The sequence below is a fragment of the Vulpes vulpes genome, chromosome 9 (assembly GCF_048418805.1).
Source record: "Vulpes vulpes isolate BD-2025 chromosome 9, VulVul3, whole genome shotgun sequence".
Taxonomy (NCBI): Eukaryota; Metazoa; Chordata; class Mammalia; order Carnivora; family Canidae; genus Vulpes; species Vulpes vulpes.
In genome coordinates, this window is record NC_132788.1 from 37,883,828 (window position 1) to 37,902,287 (window position 18,460).

An 18,460-nucleotide genomic window follows, 5' to 3' on the forward strand; every position below is an offset into this window, starting at 1 on the left:
CATGGGTCTCTAACTTGAAAATAGCATCAGGAGGACAGACTCCTCAACGCTGGTTTTCCGAGGTGCTGAGAACCGACTCGGAGAACCTAGGTGGCCTGCAGAGGCCACATGGAGAATGGGGAACGCGGGCGGAGGGCGAGTCCCAGGGAACAGAGGCAACATGCTCTCTCCTGGCCAGGCCTCAACATCCTCATCTGCACTGCAGGCCAAGCCGTCCTGACATCACAGGGGAGTGGCAGGATTTAACTGGGTGACATCAGCCATCTGTCTTCCTCCATCCCACAGCCTGCCCTCACCTCTTGATTCATAGCGGGACAGGGCCGCTGCAGCATTTTCCCTGCTGAGGATTCCTCCTGCTTTTGCTGGCCTTCCCGGCCCCAGGTCATCCTGGCGTCCCCCTTCTCCATCCCAGGCTTCTTCCCTGTTCTCTTGCTCTGCTTTCTCACTCCCTGGGGGTGTTCCAGGCCGACCCCCTCCTTCAGCTGTCTGCACTCTAAGATTTTACAAATGTCCTATTTTATGATTGTTCACTATTTACTGCAAGGTTGTTGTGCATTTTAGTTAGGGTGAAAATTGAGAAGGTTGCTTTTGACCCAAGGCCACTTCAACTGTCTTCCGACAGAGTTGGCAAATTCTGAAAAAAAAAAAAGTTAAGTGAAATTTATTAAAGCATTGGGCTATCTTTGTGAGTGTGTGTGTGTTGGGGTGGGGGGACATCCACACTACACAACGTGGGGTTCAAATGAGACAGAGAGAAAGCAGGATTCCCAATTCTCTCCACCTGCCTGTCCCACTGTCACCCCTCTCTCTGGAGCTGTACGCAGGATTGCACTACCCACACATGGGACCAGAGTATCATCACATGGGCTCTGGCCAACCCAAAATTCTTTTCTGAATCCATTGATGGCGCCAGCACCCAGCCATCTGCACCGCAGGCCAGAACTAGGGAGCCATGTCTCCTGCCAATGGGTGCATGAAAGGCCGTGGCTCAGCACCCTTCACCTCCACCGTCCCCTCCTCTCCCACTATCTCTTTGCTGGACACCATTTCCCAAATCATCTCCTGTCTCTGGTTTTAAATACACCCTTTCCTCTGCCATGAGCTCCTGAGCAAATCTGGGCATGGCTTTCCTTGCCTTCAAAATGAATTCCCAGCACCTTGTCCTGGTTGGCAGATCCTTTGGGATCCAGCTTCCACCACTGGTGGCTTCTTACACAACCCATGGCAAGTTAGTTCAAGCAACACACCCAGGACCCCCGGCACTCTGGGTGAGCCCTCCAGAATGCTGCTTGGGCCTCATCTTCTGGGCCACCTTTCTGCCCTGATGCGCACCAGATGAGGGAATTGGCTCCCTAAAGACCTTAACTTAAATGCACCACTCTTGCTGCATAATTCACACTGAATTTTAATGACACCTTTATGTGCCTGTCTCCTGTCTCTGACCACATGCTCCTTTGGAGCGTTACTGATTTGAGCTCCCCCAATCCACAGGGCAGGTGGCTGTCCGGCTCGGTCATCTCCTTCCTCAGAAACTTCTATAAAGTTTTCACTGCTCTCTTTTCACCCTTTCCTACATGTGGCACCTCCTCGGTCCCTGGAAGCCCCCATTGAGGCAGGCTTTCAGGTTTCCAGTGCTCCCCCTCCCCTCTCCACCCCTAAGACAACCCCCTCTTCTAGTGCAGCCCAAGGATGTTGGGAGTAAACAAACACTGGGGACTAGCTGCTTGGCAACCTTTGTAGGAATACTTTCCGATTAGAAGTCACAGCAAACAATGGGCTATTTACTTAACTTCTCTGTGCTGTTAATTAGAGAAGGAAATTCGTATGTTCCCCGCCCCCAAAGGGTAAGCAGCAGATCTCCTGGTGAAGTGGCCCAATCTCCACCCTCCACTGGGGCAGCAGCAGCGTGTGAAGGCAGTTCATCTGCCATCCACCATCCACCATCCACCATCAGTAGCTGGCACTGCTCCTACAGGGGGGAGGAGGCCGTATCACTTTGGGCTTGATCTCATCAGCCTTATTTCCAACCTGTGGAGACTCTCCTCCCTGTTCACATGGGAGCCCTGTCCCCCATACCTTGCCAGTGGCTTAAGTCCGCTCATCCATCATGAATTTGTACTGATGAGAAGTCTATCAATGTCCAGACAGGAAATGAGCTCTAAGTCCCAGAAACCCGTCTAGCACTTGCTATTTAAAAAATATATACATATATATAATGTCTTATTTTACTACTCAAATGCATTACTGGAACCAGTTTGGCAAATTAACTTTAATATACAGATACAAAACAACAAATATAGATTCACAGTATTTACAAGGAATTATTCAAATAACATTGTAAATAATATTTTTTTTTTTTACAAAAATTTCATTCAACAGAAATACATATCAAGTTTTAGCAGTCTCATACAACACACTTCGGCTGTCAACAGCGAATTCAGTTTGGAGGCTGTCACGTGACTTAACAACATTGTCTTGATGTTGAGTTAAATCCAAGGAAAAGCTTGCAAAATAGGTAAGCCAAACACAACTGGTGTTAATATTTACAAAAAAAAAAAAAGCAAATTATTAAATTACAGGATTAGTTAAGGGAAAGTTTTTTCTTAATACAAATGTCGATGCCTAGGAGATGACTAAGGATGACAACCTTAAATGTGTGGTAGCTAAGAATATTTGCATCAAATATGTAAGCCTCTGGGTTTTTCCTTTTAAGATCATATAGTTGCTACTTACTCTTTTCACAACCGTTTGAACTCTACTTTCACTGCATGCATCCTGAGAATAACAGTATCAGCCAAGTGGATTTCTAACAAGGAGAAAATAGGTAGGTTAAGCTTAAAGGGACAAATGTTTCTGAGCGGCGTGACCTAGCTGATTGGTGCCCAGCATCCCTGGCATGTTGGCCATCAAAAGGACATGTATCCACACTTGTTAGTGCTGTCCTGGGAGAGACACACATCTACTTCTCCTCTCTTCCATAAAATAACAATAGAGCAATTTTCTCCTTAATTCCAGGCAAGCAGGCTGTTCTGGTGTGGCTATGTAACTAATAAGTTGATTTGTATTGAGAAATATCAGCAATTTGGGCATGCATAGTTTTCCAACTGATAAATGCTGGATCATGGCTATTACAGAAGAATCCTATTGTGAAACAAAGTTCAAATTAAATGCACTTTTGCTTTCTGTCTAGACAAGAGCAATGCAGGATTGAGGGGATTTTCTGAACAAGCATGGAGTTAGTCTTCGTCTGGATTAGGTATAAAAAGACACAACGATATTTAGGAACAGTGTGAAGATGGGGGTGAAATGTTTTCAATGACAAAATCAGATCCAGTAGGGAAAAAGAACTGATCAACTGAAAACTATGGAGGGACCCAGGAAAACTCTGGCACATTGCTGCCGGTCTTTTTCTTACTTGCAGGCCAAAGACGAAGAACACTCTTTCTCTAAGATTTTACAAATAGTCCATTTCATGATTGTTTACGATTTACTGCAAGGTGGTTGTGCATTTTAGGTAAGATGAAAATTGAGAGGGTTCTTCTGACCCAGAGCTGGCAAATTCTGAAACATAAATAATAAGTGAAATTTGTCAAAGTGTTGTGCTATCTTTGAGAGAGAAGCAGAGAGAGAGAGAGAGAGAGAGAGAGAGAGAGAGAATGTGTTGGGGGGCACCCGTATTATGCAATGTAGGGTTAAAAGGAGACAAGGAAGGAGAAAGCAAGATTCGCAATGAAATCCATGGATCTTATTCCATCTGGGGGCTCTTGGTCTATTTCTTTCTCTTTCCAAGTGAAACTACATGACTTAAATCAAGAAAGTAAGTTGGGTAAACCTAAAAATTTTAGTACTTGAGCCACCTATTCTTTATAGAACTCAATATGTCTGGTAATAAAACTCAAGCTAGATGAACAGATTTAAAAGTCAAAAGCATTCTACCTTCTTATAAAGATTTCTAATTTTTCAAAATCACCTTTGAAAAAGTCAAGCAGGACCACCGTGAGCGGTCGGGGTGGGTATTTGATCAACCAACTCTTCGCACTGTATCGAGCTCGCGGGGGTGACCCTGGGCCTGGTATGTGCTCTGGTGTCTGAGCTTCCTGCTCCTGTTAGAGAGCCTGGAGGGACAGGTGGTAACCAGGTTGGGCTTGGATGGGAAATAGAGTGGGACTGGTCACAGAACTGACAGCGCATCTTCATTGCACATTAGGAAACATTAGTAAATGGAAGCCCATGAAGTGGTTCTTTACTTGAATTGAATCATCACTGAAAATGTAACATAAGCAAATGGTTCTCTTTTCTTCCCTAAAGTAATCTTTATTAAAAAAAAAAAAAAAAAAGACCCAACTATTCAAAAATGTTGTATATACAAACAACTCTGTTTAGCACAGAGACTCCTATAGTTATTGCTGAGGGGTCGACAAAAAGCATTTTAAGTGTCGTTTTGAAAATATATCATTACATTTTCCTAGTAAAAAGGTCAGCTATATAAATGTAACTAAAATCGAGATGAATATCCAAAGAAGAAACAACACACCCGTACACACACACACACACACACACACACACGTGCAGTTGTACATGCAGAGCCACAGCGCCTCCTGAGAAGCTTCCTCACAGAAGCAAGCTCTATCCTGGGACACCGGGTACTGACGTCCACAGAGGCCACCCCGGGGTTGGGGACCCCAGGGCAGCACGACCTCGCAGCAGTCTGACATACAAGTGAGCACATCAAGGTGGCAGAGCAGGGTCAGACCAGGTAACATTTCCAGATAATGCTCTAAGGCCCCACTCAGACATCCAGTGATGTCACCTCCTTCAGGACTGGCCCTGGATAGGGAGGGAAGGTGGCAGGGGGAAGGAGGGACCAGACACTTAGAGGCACAGGTTACACCTCTGTCTAGGACACTACAGGTTTGTTTATTCTCCAGCTGGGCCTATTGGAAAACAGGACTTTCTGAGCGTAGCATACAGAAAGGGGATTCTGGACCAGGAAACTGCCAAGTGTGTACTACAATAGCCGGTCCAGTGCATTAAGTACAATTAAATGGCATCTCCCTTGCAGAATCTGTCTTCTTCAGACGTATTTAAAAGTTATTTTCATCAAAATTTACAATATAGACAAAGACAAGGAGAGTACTATGGCCAGGTATCGGCCCACATGGCCTTCGTTAGTAAAGACAGCTATGTCTTAGGTGTATTTCTAAGGTCTCTGTAAAAAGAAAGGATCTTCAGAACCCTCCTGACGGGTTAATAAGGGCGTGGTTAGCACTATCATTTGGGTTTTATGCAACCAAGTTGGCTCTGAATCCCAAGAAGGTGGGCTGCTCCGAACCTCATGCTTTCTCCATGGAATGTTCGGGTCACTCTAACTTAGTGGACGGGTTCATGCCATGTTCATGCCATGTTCATGCCATGAACACCTGATGGGAAAAGCGAACTGATGCTCTAAGAATGCCTTGCCATTGGTGCATGTACATATTAGTTTTATCATAAAATTAAAGTCAATGGGTTTTTGTATCGCAAACGGAGATGTCTGGCTAGTTCCGTAAGCCCACAATGTGCGAGGAGGTGTGATTTCTGCCCACGGAGTCATGTGCTGCACTCACCAGCAGATGGGACCTGACTTGAGAAGCACAAATCCACCGGGCAGTAGGACTCTGCACTTGCTCCCCAGAAAGCAGTTGCATCTTCAAGACCACTGAAGCTGCCTGGACCATGCTCCCCATGCGGAGCTCGTCATGCCTCTTCCTCTAGCCCATACGGGCCCCGCCCGGCCAGAGGAAGCCTGTGCTACTGCGTGGCAACCACTCAGATGACACCAGGGGACCCCATGGCCATCTGCACTGCGGTGGTAGGTCCTCTCACACCGTGGAAGAAGGAACAGCCTGCCTGTGCCGCCAAGACGTTATCATATCAACCCCATCATCACTACTGTCCCCTTCAAATCCATAGGCAAAAGTGGCATGGTCATCTCGTCCCTCCTCAGCACGGCAGCAGTGGGTGTGCCTGTCATCAGCGATGCCTGTTGGGGTCTCCGCTCAGCTTCTCCACAGAGCAGGTCCTCGGTTCCCACAGCCCAGCCGTCTGGGCACAGACCCCAGAGGGGTCTCGTGTACATCGGGGCCGAGCGTCATGACCTGCGTCTCCCTTCTGAGGAGGAGCTAGGCCTCTGAAGACTGAGGTGCGTCCAGACCTTCTATTCTTCACCAGTCCCTGCAAGAAGTTTTCAGCACACGAGAAACAAAACTGGGTCTCCTCTTTACAGACACCTCAGGAAAAGTGTGGCCTTCCATTTTCATTTCTTAAAAGGGGTGAGTTTGTTGAATGTGTGCCAGAAGAGCGAAGGCTTCCTCTTGGGTTCCGCCAGGGCAAACACCTGCTGCTGGGGGATGCTGGTGGGCACGGTGACGTGGCGCTGGTGAAGGGGGTGCAAGCTCTGGTGGGGCGGGGCCACGGGGCATCCGCTGTAGCCTAATACAAGAGGAGAGAAGGATGGAAACATGAACTGAGTGTCACTGGTTAGCCGAAAAGGGAAAAAAGTGCCAAGACTTGACTTCTTAGCTGATTGAGTCATATTAATTAATATAATCTTTTTTTTTAAAAGATTTTATTTATTTATTCATGAGAGAACAGAGAGAGAAAGGCAGAGACACAGGCAGAGGAAAAAGCAGGCTCCCCATAGGGTGCCTGATGCGGGACTTGATCCCAGGACCCGGGGATCATGACCTGAGCCACTCAGGTGCCCCTAATTCATATAATTTTAATTCATATTAACCTAAAGTACATCTAAGAGCTATCATAACACTTCTTCTTGCGTGCAGAACTGTGGCAAAGATGACCCCACAAAAACCCTCAAGGAGGGAGAATGAAACCCAGAGAAGTAATATGAATTATCCACAGTCACACAGCAGGACAGCAGGGGCAGGGTTGGCCCAGATGGCTGCTTGGGAGGAAAAGCAGGGAAATAACCTCAGTGAGAGCCTGGGGCCCTTCTGCCCTGGCCCAAATCCTACTCTGCCCCTCACTGGCTGTGTTTATTTGGGATGTTATCTGCTTTCTCTGTGACTCTGTCCCCTAAATCTACCGTGGGAATAACAGCACCTAACAGTTGCTATGAGAGTTAAGGGAGCTCATATAAGTAACGTGCTTATAACACAGTCCCCGGACCAAATCGCTTACTCGAAACAGTTTCATTGGGATAGGTGTTTTAAATCTGCACAGAGATAGGGTGCCTGGGTGGCTCCATCCGCTAAAGTGTCTGCCTTCGGCTCAGGTCATGAACCCAGGGTCCTAGGATCGAGGAGGCCCATATCGGGCTCCCTGCTCAGCGGGAGTCTGCTTCTCCCTCTCCCTCTGCTGCTCCTCCCTGCTTATGCTCTCTCTCAAATAATAATAAATCTTAAAAAAAAAAAATCTGCCCAGAGGTAATGAAAAAGGCCCTACTGCAATTAGCTACAGGATCATAAGCTAACTGAAAAAGTCAGTGTGACAGGGAATGAACATGAGTCTTAGAAGGAGTCGAGACTCCATTCAGAGAGTATCCCCGCCCTGATCTGCCACAAGGCTCCCCTGGCCTTCCTGGGTGAGAGGTGCCTGACAGGTGGACCCTCCCCCCCCCGCCACCACCAACAGTATCCCTTTCATCACGGTGCCTAGTGGCTGAGCCAGTGACTCCTGGAAGATACAGACACAAATAACACATTCTAACCAATGGATATTTACTGGTCACCTGCCATTGATTCGGAGATGAAAAAAAAAAAAAAAAAGAAGAAGAAGAAAAAGAAAACAGGTTTTTCTAGCTCAAAGTTATTTATCAGTAGGTTGCAGGTAGGGCAGTTCTGTATTTGAGAAAACAGGAAATGGGACCCCTAAGGGTTGTTTTGGTAATGAATTCTTGGCCCTCAGGAGATGGCACATCACCATCCTGGGCTTAACTGGGTCTTGTTTTTGCATTTTCAGTTAGGAAAAATACTGAATGGGACACATTTCAGAGGATAAATTGTTCTTAGAGGAGGAAGTCGATCTGAAGAAAAGCTTCTAAGAATACAACAAATATGTTTTGGAATAAAAATCCTTATTATTTTATTCATGTTGGGTGAAATTATCGACAATGTAAAAAAATCTTTGCACATGAGGCCCTTGGGCCGTGACCTGAGAGTTGGTGATTTTCAGTAGCTGCCCAGGCAATTCTAATGTGCATGGAGGGTAGGGAGTCCTTGCTCTCAATAAGATAGTGTGTCTTCTTTTCAACTAATTTCTTCATGTACTGGACTTTTAGATCTTTTTTCTTCCCTACATCAGAACATAGCTCGCACTGATCAGCAGTTTGGGGCTAGAGATTTCCTCCACGTGTGCCCAAAACATGCAGGACCTACTGGTTTGCCTCAGCCTGGTGACTGGCCCGAGGAAGAACACTGGTACTTCCTCAGGATGGGGAGATGCAGAAGCTCTTCGGTACTAATCCAAAACACACCATATAGGCTCATATTTAAATGGAGGTAAATACTGAAACATACACTCAAAACTAAATGCAGATTATTTTAAACTTCCTATCTTGGGGAGTGGAAGGGCCCTATCATTTTGAGTTTCGCCTGTACGCCTCTCCTCCACTCTGAGAGCTGGTCACCAGCACGCTAAAGACTTCAGACATTCTCCCCGATTTTAATTCCAGTACTGATACACACGAAGGAGATAAGGAGATGAATGAAGCCTCCTTCAAAACTCACCTTTTGACTTTCCGTGTCCTGCCTTTTGAGCATTTAACATGGCGAGTTTCTTTTGATTTTCTGAAATTTCCATTCCTGGATTTAGGAACAGACATGAGAAATATTCAAAACAGGTGAAATAAGTCAATCAGAGAAAGATAATTATCCTATGACTCACTCAAATGAGGCATTTAAGAAACAAAACACAGGAGCATACGGGAAGGGGAAGGAATAAAATAAGATGAAATCAGAGAGGGAGATAAACTATAAGAGACCCTTAATCATGGGAAGCAAACTGAAGGCTGCTGGAAGGGAGGGGGTGGGGGATGGGGTAACTGGGTGATGGGCATTAAGGAGGGCATATGATGGCACGAGCACTGGGTGTTACGTAAGACTGAGGAATCACTGAACTCTACCTCTGAAACTAGTAATACACTATATGTTAACTAATTGAATTAAAAAAATAAAAACAAGTGACATCATTGCAGAGTAAAACTAGAGCCATAACCCATATTAACCCTGAGGTGCTCTACATAATCTGCAGCAAAGAACCTTATTCCTCAAGGAACTCTAAGAGGCTGAGCAGACTACAAATGGAGAGTAGCAACGATGGTCACAAGGATGGACACTAGGATGACAGCCTCCCAACCAGGACATGTTAGCGGGTGCAGTGGGGCGCTATGAGCATCGACACCCTGAGCCTACTGAATAAATGCTGCCCGTAGGAGCTCCACCTGTCCTGGTCTGTCCTACAGCATGTTTAGAAGCACAGCTGACGACCCTTGAACAACATGGGGTTGAACCACAGGTCCACTTATATGCGGGGTTTTCCTAATAAATACAGAGCAATACTGTAAGTGTATCTTCTCTTCCTTACGATTTTCTTAAGAACATTTTTCCTCTAGCTTACTTTATTAGAAGAACACCACATAGAATGCATATAACACAGCAAATGTGTGTTACTCAACTATGTTACAGGTGAGGCTTCCGGTCAATAGTGGGCCACGAGTAGATAAGTTCTGGCAGGGGTCAAGAGCTACACATGGATTTCTGACTGTGTGTGGGGTCGGCACCCCAACCCCGCATGGTTCAAGGGTCAACTGTATTCAGGATTTGCAGATCTGGCTTATCTCCCCCGCCCCTGGGGAAGGGGTGGCAAGTATGGCCGGAATGGGCTGAGGACTGCTGGCTCTGGGGCCAGGGCTGGAGACAGAGGTGCCGCTCACCCATCTCGCGGTCCTCCTGCACGCGCCTCCGTTCATCCCCACACGCCTGCAGCCACCGCGCCTTGTCCTCATGCTTTTTGGCACAGAACAGGTGCACCTCATCGGTGGTTCTGCTGACAAGCTTGAAAGCGTTTTTGACGTGGAGGTTCCAGTCCTTGTCCCGGCCATCCTCCAGGTCCACGAGCTCCACCTCGTCCATGTCCGTGCGGCCCCTGTAGTAGAGCACATCCCGGCGCAGCAGGTCCTTCTTGCAGGACACCAGCTGGTGGTCAAACAGGAAGAACGTCCGCTGCTGGCTCTTGCCGTGCTTGCTGATTTTGGTCAGTTCCCCAGAATGGATCAGTTCGGAACTTCGGTCTAAGATATCCAGCCCCTGCAAGGATGAAAATACATTTTAAGATCTTCGGGCTCCGATTCCTTCAGAACAGGTCAGGGATACAGGAACAAGTCCTGACACCTTCTTTCTCCGACTTGCCAGTTATGAGGCATCCTTCCACAAGGCAGCAGAGCCACTTAAATCTCGGGCTGCTAGATTCCCTGGATACAAAATTTCTTTTCCTTATTTCCTACTCAATGGGAAAATGTTACAGTGCCCTGTGGTATCTGAAGTGACTTCCTGACAAGAAAGGATTGATGATAAATGTGCTGGATGAGGAGACTCCAATCGGTCAGAGATGGCTGCCCCTTGGAGAATAAGGATACTAAGGAGGCCTTCTAAGTGTAGGGACTTAGTGCTATTGACTCTGGGGCTCTGGCTTTCGAGGCTGGTATGCAGAGAATGGCTCCCAGAATAATAACTAGCTTCAGATCTTGGTCACAAAAGACCAGACAGCACATTGCCAGCAAGGTGTCGGTAACCTTCTGACCATAAATTATCTCCTAAATGTCAGTCCAAGAACACAAGGAAAAAACACATCTTTACGGTATTAGGTGGGGTTGAACCCAATGTAACTGTGATATTTGGCATGACCCTGGTCTTTTTTTTTTTTTTTTAAGATTTTATTTACTGGGATCCCTGGGTGGCGCAGCGGTTTGGCGCCTGCCTTTGGCCCAGAGCGCAATCCTGGAGACCTGGGATCGAATCCCACGTCGGGCTCCCGGTGCATGGAGCCTGCTTCTCCCTCTGCCTGTGTCTCTGCCTCTCTCTCTCTGTATGACTATCATAAATAAATTAAAAAAAAAAAAGATTTTATTTTATTTGTTCATCATCTCTGATGATGATCCACAGAGACAGAGAAAGAGACAGAGACACAGGCAGAGGGAGAAACAGGCTCCATGCAGGGAGCCCAATGTGGGACTCCATCCCAGGACCCCGGAATCACGACCTGAGCTGAAGGTAGATGCTCAACCACTGAGCCACCCACGCATCCTGACACTGGCCTTTGATTTATAAGACTTTATTGTCCTTCAATCCCAGTCATACACAATATTTTGTGGAGGCAAAATATCTTGGCTCCAAAATAGTTCTTCTACTTCTCTTGCCTGGAGCAATTCTGTGCTCCAGATTCTCCACTTACAAAGTAAGAGTGTTAAACGCAGTGATGTCTGAGGGCCTGTCTAAGCTCCAGGAGTATCTATGGCCCCTGAAATAGAAATATTTATTTCCAATGTTCACTGCTAGAACCTACTTTAGTTAAAAACCTAACTTCTCAATCCAAACTTTCTTAATCCTTAGGGACAGTGATTTCTGACCAATTAATTTAACATAGGATGAATTTTATCACTTCTTGGCCTTTTGGCTAAGATCAAGTGTACCAGGATGAATTTTACTTGGTCTGGAAACAATCTGAACAGTATGAGTTGTTAGAGCAAGCCACTTCACCCTGCCATGTTCCCATTTCCCTGCCTGGTAAGTGGAGGTAATAGTAGCTCCTACCTCATAAGATTATTGAGAGGACTAAATGAGTTCACATATAAAAATGGCTTAGGCCAGGGCCAGGCATGTGGTCAAGACAATTGTCACTGTGGTTGTTTTTACAAATAAGTTCTTGTGCATGAGTGTGCACAAAAGCATGCTGGACCATTATTACAACTTGTGCCAAGCACTGCATTTGCTACTGTCTTATATAATCCTCACAATAGCTCTATGAAGTTAGGCAACATTTTTAACCCCATCTTAAGGATGAAAATCTTAATCTTGCCCAGATCTACCAATTCAAACACAGGCAGTGTTTAAATTTTTTCCAGGGGCACCTGGGTAGCTCAGTTGGTTAAGTGGACGCCCCTTGGTTTCAGCTCAGGTCATGATCTCTGGGTCGTGAGATGGAGCTCTGTGTCCCACTCTACTCTCAGTGCAAAGTCTCTTGAAGACTCTGTGTCCCTCTGCCCTTCCCCCCCACCCCCTACGCTTACCCTCACTCTCAAATAAATAAATAAATAATATTTAGAAAATGTTTTCCAGTTACTCTCATGGAGTGTTATTTCTAGCAGGAGAGACAAAACACAAACCATAAATCAATCACAGACACTCTTCAGGGTTGATTTTTTTGGTGGAAATTAGTTACTGGTAAAGCAGCTGTTAGGTTCAACCATATGCTTCAAAATATATATACCGTTAAAGCCAAGAATATAAAACATCAATCACAAGATGTTACAGTGCGTCATCAAACTAGACCAGAGCGAGGGAGGGCATGAGCAGCGTTGGGTGGCACAAGGTGCAGGCAGGTGCAGGCACGAAGCACTTACCTCCCAGCCTACGATGGACACCTGCCACCGTGCTATCTTGTCTATGCTTTCCAGTCTGCGCTTGCGCTCATTGATCAAACAGGCTACGTTCTTCATGGCTTCATATGCTGCCTTTATGTTGTTGTAATCACTGTAAAGTAGAAGGTTCATTTTAACCATATAACCTGAAACTTGCAGAGGAAGACTGACAAAGTAAGACACTGCATCCTGGATTCATATACTAACAGTCTAGACAAAGTGGCATTTAGATAATGGCTTTTTCTTGTTCCTTCATGAATAGACCACAGTTTCCATAGGTTAAGGGAACTGACCGAATGCAATCCAGAATTCTTTGTAATAAGAATGTTTTCATTCATTTCCCAGAAATCACAATGAATGAAAGTAAATGCCACAAAATAAGTTTTAGTCACAGTGACAATGGGTTATTTTCATTAATAAGAAAAGGACCATCTTTATGATTGCTTCGGTCCTCCTATTAGCCAGTTTTGCCATATGAAGTACTTTAATAATCACTAACTCTTCTCAAGAGTAATTATTCACTTTGAGTCTCATCCTTTACGATGTTCAAGAAAGGATACAAACAGGACACAAGCCACAGAAGCTTGACACGGTGAGTTATGTAAATACTAACACCATATTCACCTCATTGACAGACCCTCATTTCTGCTGCTTCCATATGCTACAGTCAGATCAGACTAAAATGTCCTCGGGAGCAGGCTCTTGTTCCTTCAGCTTCTAAAACTGTAGGTACCAGGGAGACAAACTTCACACAGACTAGAGCAGAGCATGGCTAGTACTGGAAAGTTTGACATTCAGGTTTTGCTCAGCGTTAATAATTTGGGCACATGTAAACCAATCACCCAGGTAATGAGCTGAATTCTTTACTTTCCAGCACTTTCCTGTGTCTTATGTGATAGAGCCTTAGGATCGCAGGAGCACTGAATTAGAATCCTCCTGCACAGCAAGGGAAAAAAGCCTTGGAAGCAGACTCTATTGTCTATTTACCAAACACAAATAACTCAGCTCCTGGGAAGTCCCTGGGCATTCCCCCACAAGGCCGACCTGCTGCCTTAGGCAGGGTATTCACACTCAGAAGCAGAGCACAAAGGAAGAACAATACAGATACAAGGGGGCTGCCAAAATAATGGAGCAACCACCCACCCAAGGCCTCCAGCAATGAAAAAAGTGTACAAAATAATTGTACATTTTTTCCGTCAAGATTTTCTGTCAATTCTAGAAAAGAGGCAGAGTATAATGGTCTTTTGGAAAAAAAAATTTGTTTTGTTTTCCTGAAGACAAGGAAATGGGCTTTCTGTCATTTCCTTTAAAAGGATTTTTTTTTTTTTTTTTTGTAAAATTGCCCAAATATGCAAATACCTCCTAGTGAAAATGTGTTTAAACAAGAAGAATTAACTGCTAAAGAATGATACATGGACTTCTGGCCATACCTTTCCCATCTTGGAATGTACCAATCTCCTTTCCTTGTCTTACTCTCTTATGTATTTTCTCTAGTTTCTCATCATGGTATGTTTTTATTCTTTGTTTTAACATTTTCTTCAAATCTGTGGCTCTCTTGACTTTGCTATTTTCCTTCCATTCAAGTTTTCTGATTTTTCCATCAGAAAAAAAATATATAGAGCTCTCTTCCCTTTTTATCTACTTCAATGAACTCCTTTCTCTTACTCCTTTAATCTTAATTCTTTAAACTAACATCCACATCTAGGGTCTATTGTTTGGCAACCTAGCTCTTTTTCTCTTTCTACCTTCCAATCTAATTGCAAAAAGATTCCTTTTGCAAGCCCTATGTCTCCACAGGAGTCTGGCAACAGACAGGACAAAAGAATGCTCCATTCTGTACACCCTGCAGGGCCAGGCACTGCCATGGCTAATTTGATTGCCATCAGGGCAACACTTAGCTGTTAAAACCCAGCACTGTTGTGGGCTGGCACAGCAAATTTCCTCTGGGTACCCATCCTGTCCCCCACTCCACCTCATACTGGAATCTTTCAAAATTACCCATTCAAGGGCTACAGATGCACTGAAAGCTTTGTACATGGACGTCATAGGTGAGGTTTGATTCTTACCTCAAACAGTAAGGCTTCATCCTCAAACCCTGCCCACTGGCATTCCAGTTCTGGCCTGGTGAGAACATAGCAATGACTCAACCAGTGCCATCTAAAGGCACCACATGGTTGGGACCTGCACATCTTGGGGAATGGCACAGAACAGCCTGCCCATCCCAATACTGAATGGGTGAGATCTCACATATAATCACAGCACAGTTTTACATCATTCTGTTCATGTACATGCAGGAAAACAGTGAGTTGTTATGAAGTAAGCAATGGATTACTTTTTGGCTTCTCTAGAAGAGCTTAGTTAAGGACAAAGTAAGCTCCACAAGGAAATGGAGCACGTAGGTGACCATGATGAGAAGCCCCATGCTCCATGTGTTAAGAGGATGGGGTGGGATGGATTACGGACACAGGGCAAGCACTCGGTTGGTTGGGCAAGAAAGGTCTTAGGGGCACCTGGTGGCTCGGTTGGATCCAACTCTTGGTTTTGGCTCAGGTCACAGTCTCTCCGGGTCGTGAGATTAAGCCCCGTGTCGGGCTCTGTGCTCAGCACAGTCTACTTGGAGATTCTCCTTTCCCTTCACCCCTTCCCCTACTCACATGCGTGCATGCATGCTCTCTTTTTTTCTTTAAAATAAATAGATAAATCTTGAAAAAAAAAAAAAAAAAAAAAAAAAAAAAACAAAGGGCGAAGAGCTAGACAGGATCTCGGTGCAACGTTTCTCCAAGCTGACCCTGCACACTACTCTGTGTATCCTTGAGATTCCCCACTCTGATTACAGGGTTGAGACTTTGGAAGTCCTCACCCATCCATAAAGCAACTTTTTGTTGCAGTGTGAGATACTGTGCTGAGGGTGAGCTGCCTTAGGACAGGAAGTAAAAGATTTCTGAAACTGTATTCACACTGGTGTAGGTCTTTTAAAAATTGTTTTATTAACTACTTAATAGCTACAAAAAAGGATTTGTAAAATATACATCAGTTATAAGGACTAACATTACAATATAAATCCCTATGTGCTCATGACACAGTTACAGAATTATTCTTACTTTTTTAGTATCTCTAGGAATGGGTATTCTGGAGCCTCTTCAATGACCCTATTTCAAGACTTCATAATCCTGAACATTCTAAGCAAGGTGACAATTTCTTCCATAATACTAACTGAGAGTGTCAAGAGGACACCTAAGCCCACCTGTCACTGCCACTCTGTGAGGCTCTGAGTGCTGGGCGCAGGGCTGAGAGTGCCGGCACTGCTTCCACCCCATAGGGCAGGCTCTGCGTGCACATCTCCCAGAGGTACATGCCTCCCTCACCTGTGCTCCTGCGTGGTGTACTTGAGCAGCTCGGCCAGCTGCAGAGGGTACTTGCAGATCTTCTGCACCGGCGTAAGGAGGAAGCCGTCAATGGCGATGTCGATCATCTGCTGGAGCAGGCGGCAGGCTTCAAAGAAGTGTCTGTACCTGCCCTGCTTCATCAGGTTGGACAGCTCCGCGCAGGCGCCAGGGTGGTTGTTACAGTACTCGGAGTAGATGGCAAAGCCCTCTTGCTGGGAAGGGGAAGCACAGCTGTGTCAGGTTATAGGTGGGCTCGAGGCCATGACAAGGACAGGCTAGGCAGCCCTATCCGAGGGGAATCCTGGAAAGGAGGCACCCCAAGGTGTTCTGCTATGTTCTTCACACCTGGGCGATAAGCCTACATCTTCTCTGTAGGAAGGGGCCACTTACAGACCAGAGGGTGGGAGCTGGAAGGATGAGAGAGGGGGAAGGGGTAATCTTTGCAGGTGGCACCCTGGTCCCACTCAAAGCCCCCTCCGTGTACCCCAAAAGGGTGTGTCACAGCCACATGGGGCTTCCTGGGTGAGCAGCACCCTCTCCCACCACCGTCTCCGCCCTAGCTCTGCTCTAAGAAAAAGGCAGGCACTAACAAGTCCAACTCTCTCCCGCTTTCCTCTTTACTTTCACTGATACATATAGTCGTGACCATGACCAAGAAGTGAGGATGCAAGACCACCACCTGCTCGCCTCACTGCAAGTCCTCTCCCTGACATCCTACCCTCTGGCTTCCACACGCATGTCCCTTCTGACCTCCAACTGGAAGCCCCTGGCTCACTTCCTTTTGCCTAGACTTCTTGCCTCAAGGCTGCAGCCACCCTGCCAGGCCTTGGGACACCTGCCCTTCTCTCTTGGACTCGAGCGGCACCCTGCCAGTCCCCTGTGCATGCGTCGTGGCCTTTCCCCTACTCCCTGCACCCCTCCCCACGGTGGCCACTGTGGCCAGGCTGCTGGCTCACAGTTGTCTACCCTGCCCACAGCCCTTCAGCCTGTGTCCTGCCCCACAGTTTATATCTGTCCATGCTCAACACAACATGTCCACACCAGATGCCTATTTCCCTACAAGGCAGGTTTCCCTAACCCACCCATTCATTCTCTGGGACACAACACCCTGCAGGCAGTTCCAACTGCTGCTCTTCCATGTTCCCCAAGATCGGTTTTGTCAGCTGGTTCTCAAAGATCCCCACGCCAACATAGCTGTTTTTCCACATCCGCACTGCAGCCACCTGGACCCAGGCCCCCCTCCCCACCCTCCCTAGAAACAGCAAAGTCTTGCTCCTCAGCCAAACTCTCTGGGTGTTCCAGTCCAGGCAAGGCCCCCACCCAGAGGCTCTGTCTTCACCAGACCCTGCCCTGCTGCAGCCTGACCTTCGTTGACCTCTGAAGTATCTCTCTTGGAACCTTGTGCTCTGGCCAAACAGGCCTTTCACCACGTCCCAAACAGGCCCAGTGCACTCAAGGGGCCAATCTTCCTACTTGCCTGTCCACCACAGCCTCATTTTCAGCTGTTTAAAATCAACCCAGCCCCCGAGGATCTGGGGATACTCAGCATCTGCATAGTCACTGGGGTGGGTACCCAGCAAGTGCTGCCTGAAGAGGTGGTGGCAGTCAATGCTGTTATTATTACAATCATTACACCCATTTGAGCTGGGAATAAAGTCTCCTTCCTCTGAAATCTGTTAGTAGTAAACACGGGCAGTCAATTCTCAGTTAATAAGCTCGCCATCATCACAAGACTGTTCAGAGGCAATTTGGGCATCCTGAGCAGGGGTCCCAGAGCCGCACACCTCAGTCTGAATCCACACCTGCTCCCATACTAATGTGTGATCCTGAGTCAGTTACTCTCTGGACTATAGTTTCCGATGTAGAAAATGGGTAAAATAATCATACCTTCTCTACAGCAGTACAGGAGCTAAGGTAAGAAAACCCTGGAATCAGTGCTTAACATAAAATAGCCACTTAGTAGGTATTATGAGAAATTACTCCAAATACAATTCTAAAAGCCCTCAAAGGTTCATAAAAGTGCAAAGATTTTGAAATCTTGGAGGTATTTAGGTAAAGATTAACCATATAACCCACCAACTTAATTTGCAACTGACATCTCTCCATTCCATAGGAAATTAATCCAGCAAACAGAGCAAGAAACAAAACAGAACAAAAAAGGCCTCATTTCTATGTGGGGAAACACTTCAAAATTATTTAACAGGATGTTATTAATAAGAAGTAACAGGTGACATACATGTTGAAGAAAGCAGGATCCTATTTCACTTAAATGAGGTTCCTCTTTATTGTACTGTTTCTCAAGATCTTTCAGGAACTTTCTTTGGAATTTGTAAATATCTTCAATGTTTCCAAAAATGGTGGCTAGTTGTGCAACAGTGAACATTCCCGTGTGCTTGCGACACTGTCGAATATAGCCCTGCAAAACAAAAAAGTAAACTTT

The 18,460-nt window shown here is 46.0% G+C and overlaps 1 protein-coding gene across 7 annotated transcripts in view; it reads right to left on the reverse strand.

Moving 5' to 3' along the window:
• Positions 1-2,254: 2,254 nt before the first annotated feature.
• Positions 2,255-18,460, reverse strand: part of SPATA13 (spermatogenesis associated 13) — a 347,397-nt gene continuing 331,191 nt past the window's right edge. For all 7 annotated transcript variants that reach the window (XM_072719826.1, XM_072719828.1, XM_072719829.1 and 4 more), the window contains 6 exons: positions 18,257-18,436; positions 16,000-16,232; positions 12,617-12,746; positions 9,932-10,304; positions 8,727-8,801; positions 2,255-6,471 (listed from right to left, as the gene is read on the reverse strand). In XM_072719826.1, coding sequence (XP_072575927.1) covers positions 6,296-6,471; positions 8,727-8,801; positions 9,932-10,304; positions 12,617-12,746; positions 16,000-16,232; positions 18,257-18,436 — 1,167 coding nt within the window. In that variant the 3' untranslated portion in view covers positions 2,255-6,295. The remainder of the gene's footprint in view (positions 6,472-8,726; positions 8,802-9,931; positions 10,305-12,616; positions 12,747-15,999; positions 16,233-18,256; positions 18,437-18,460) is intronic.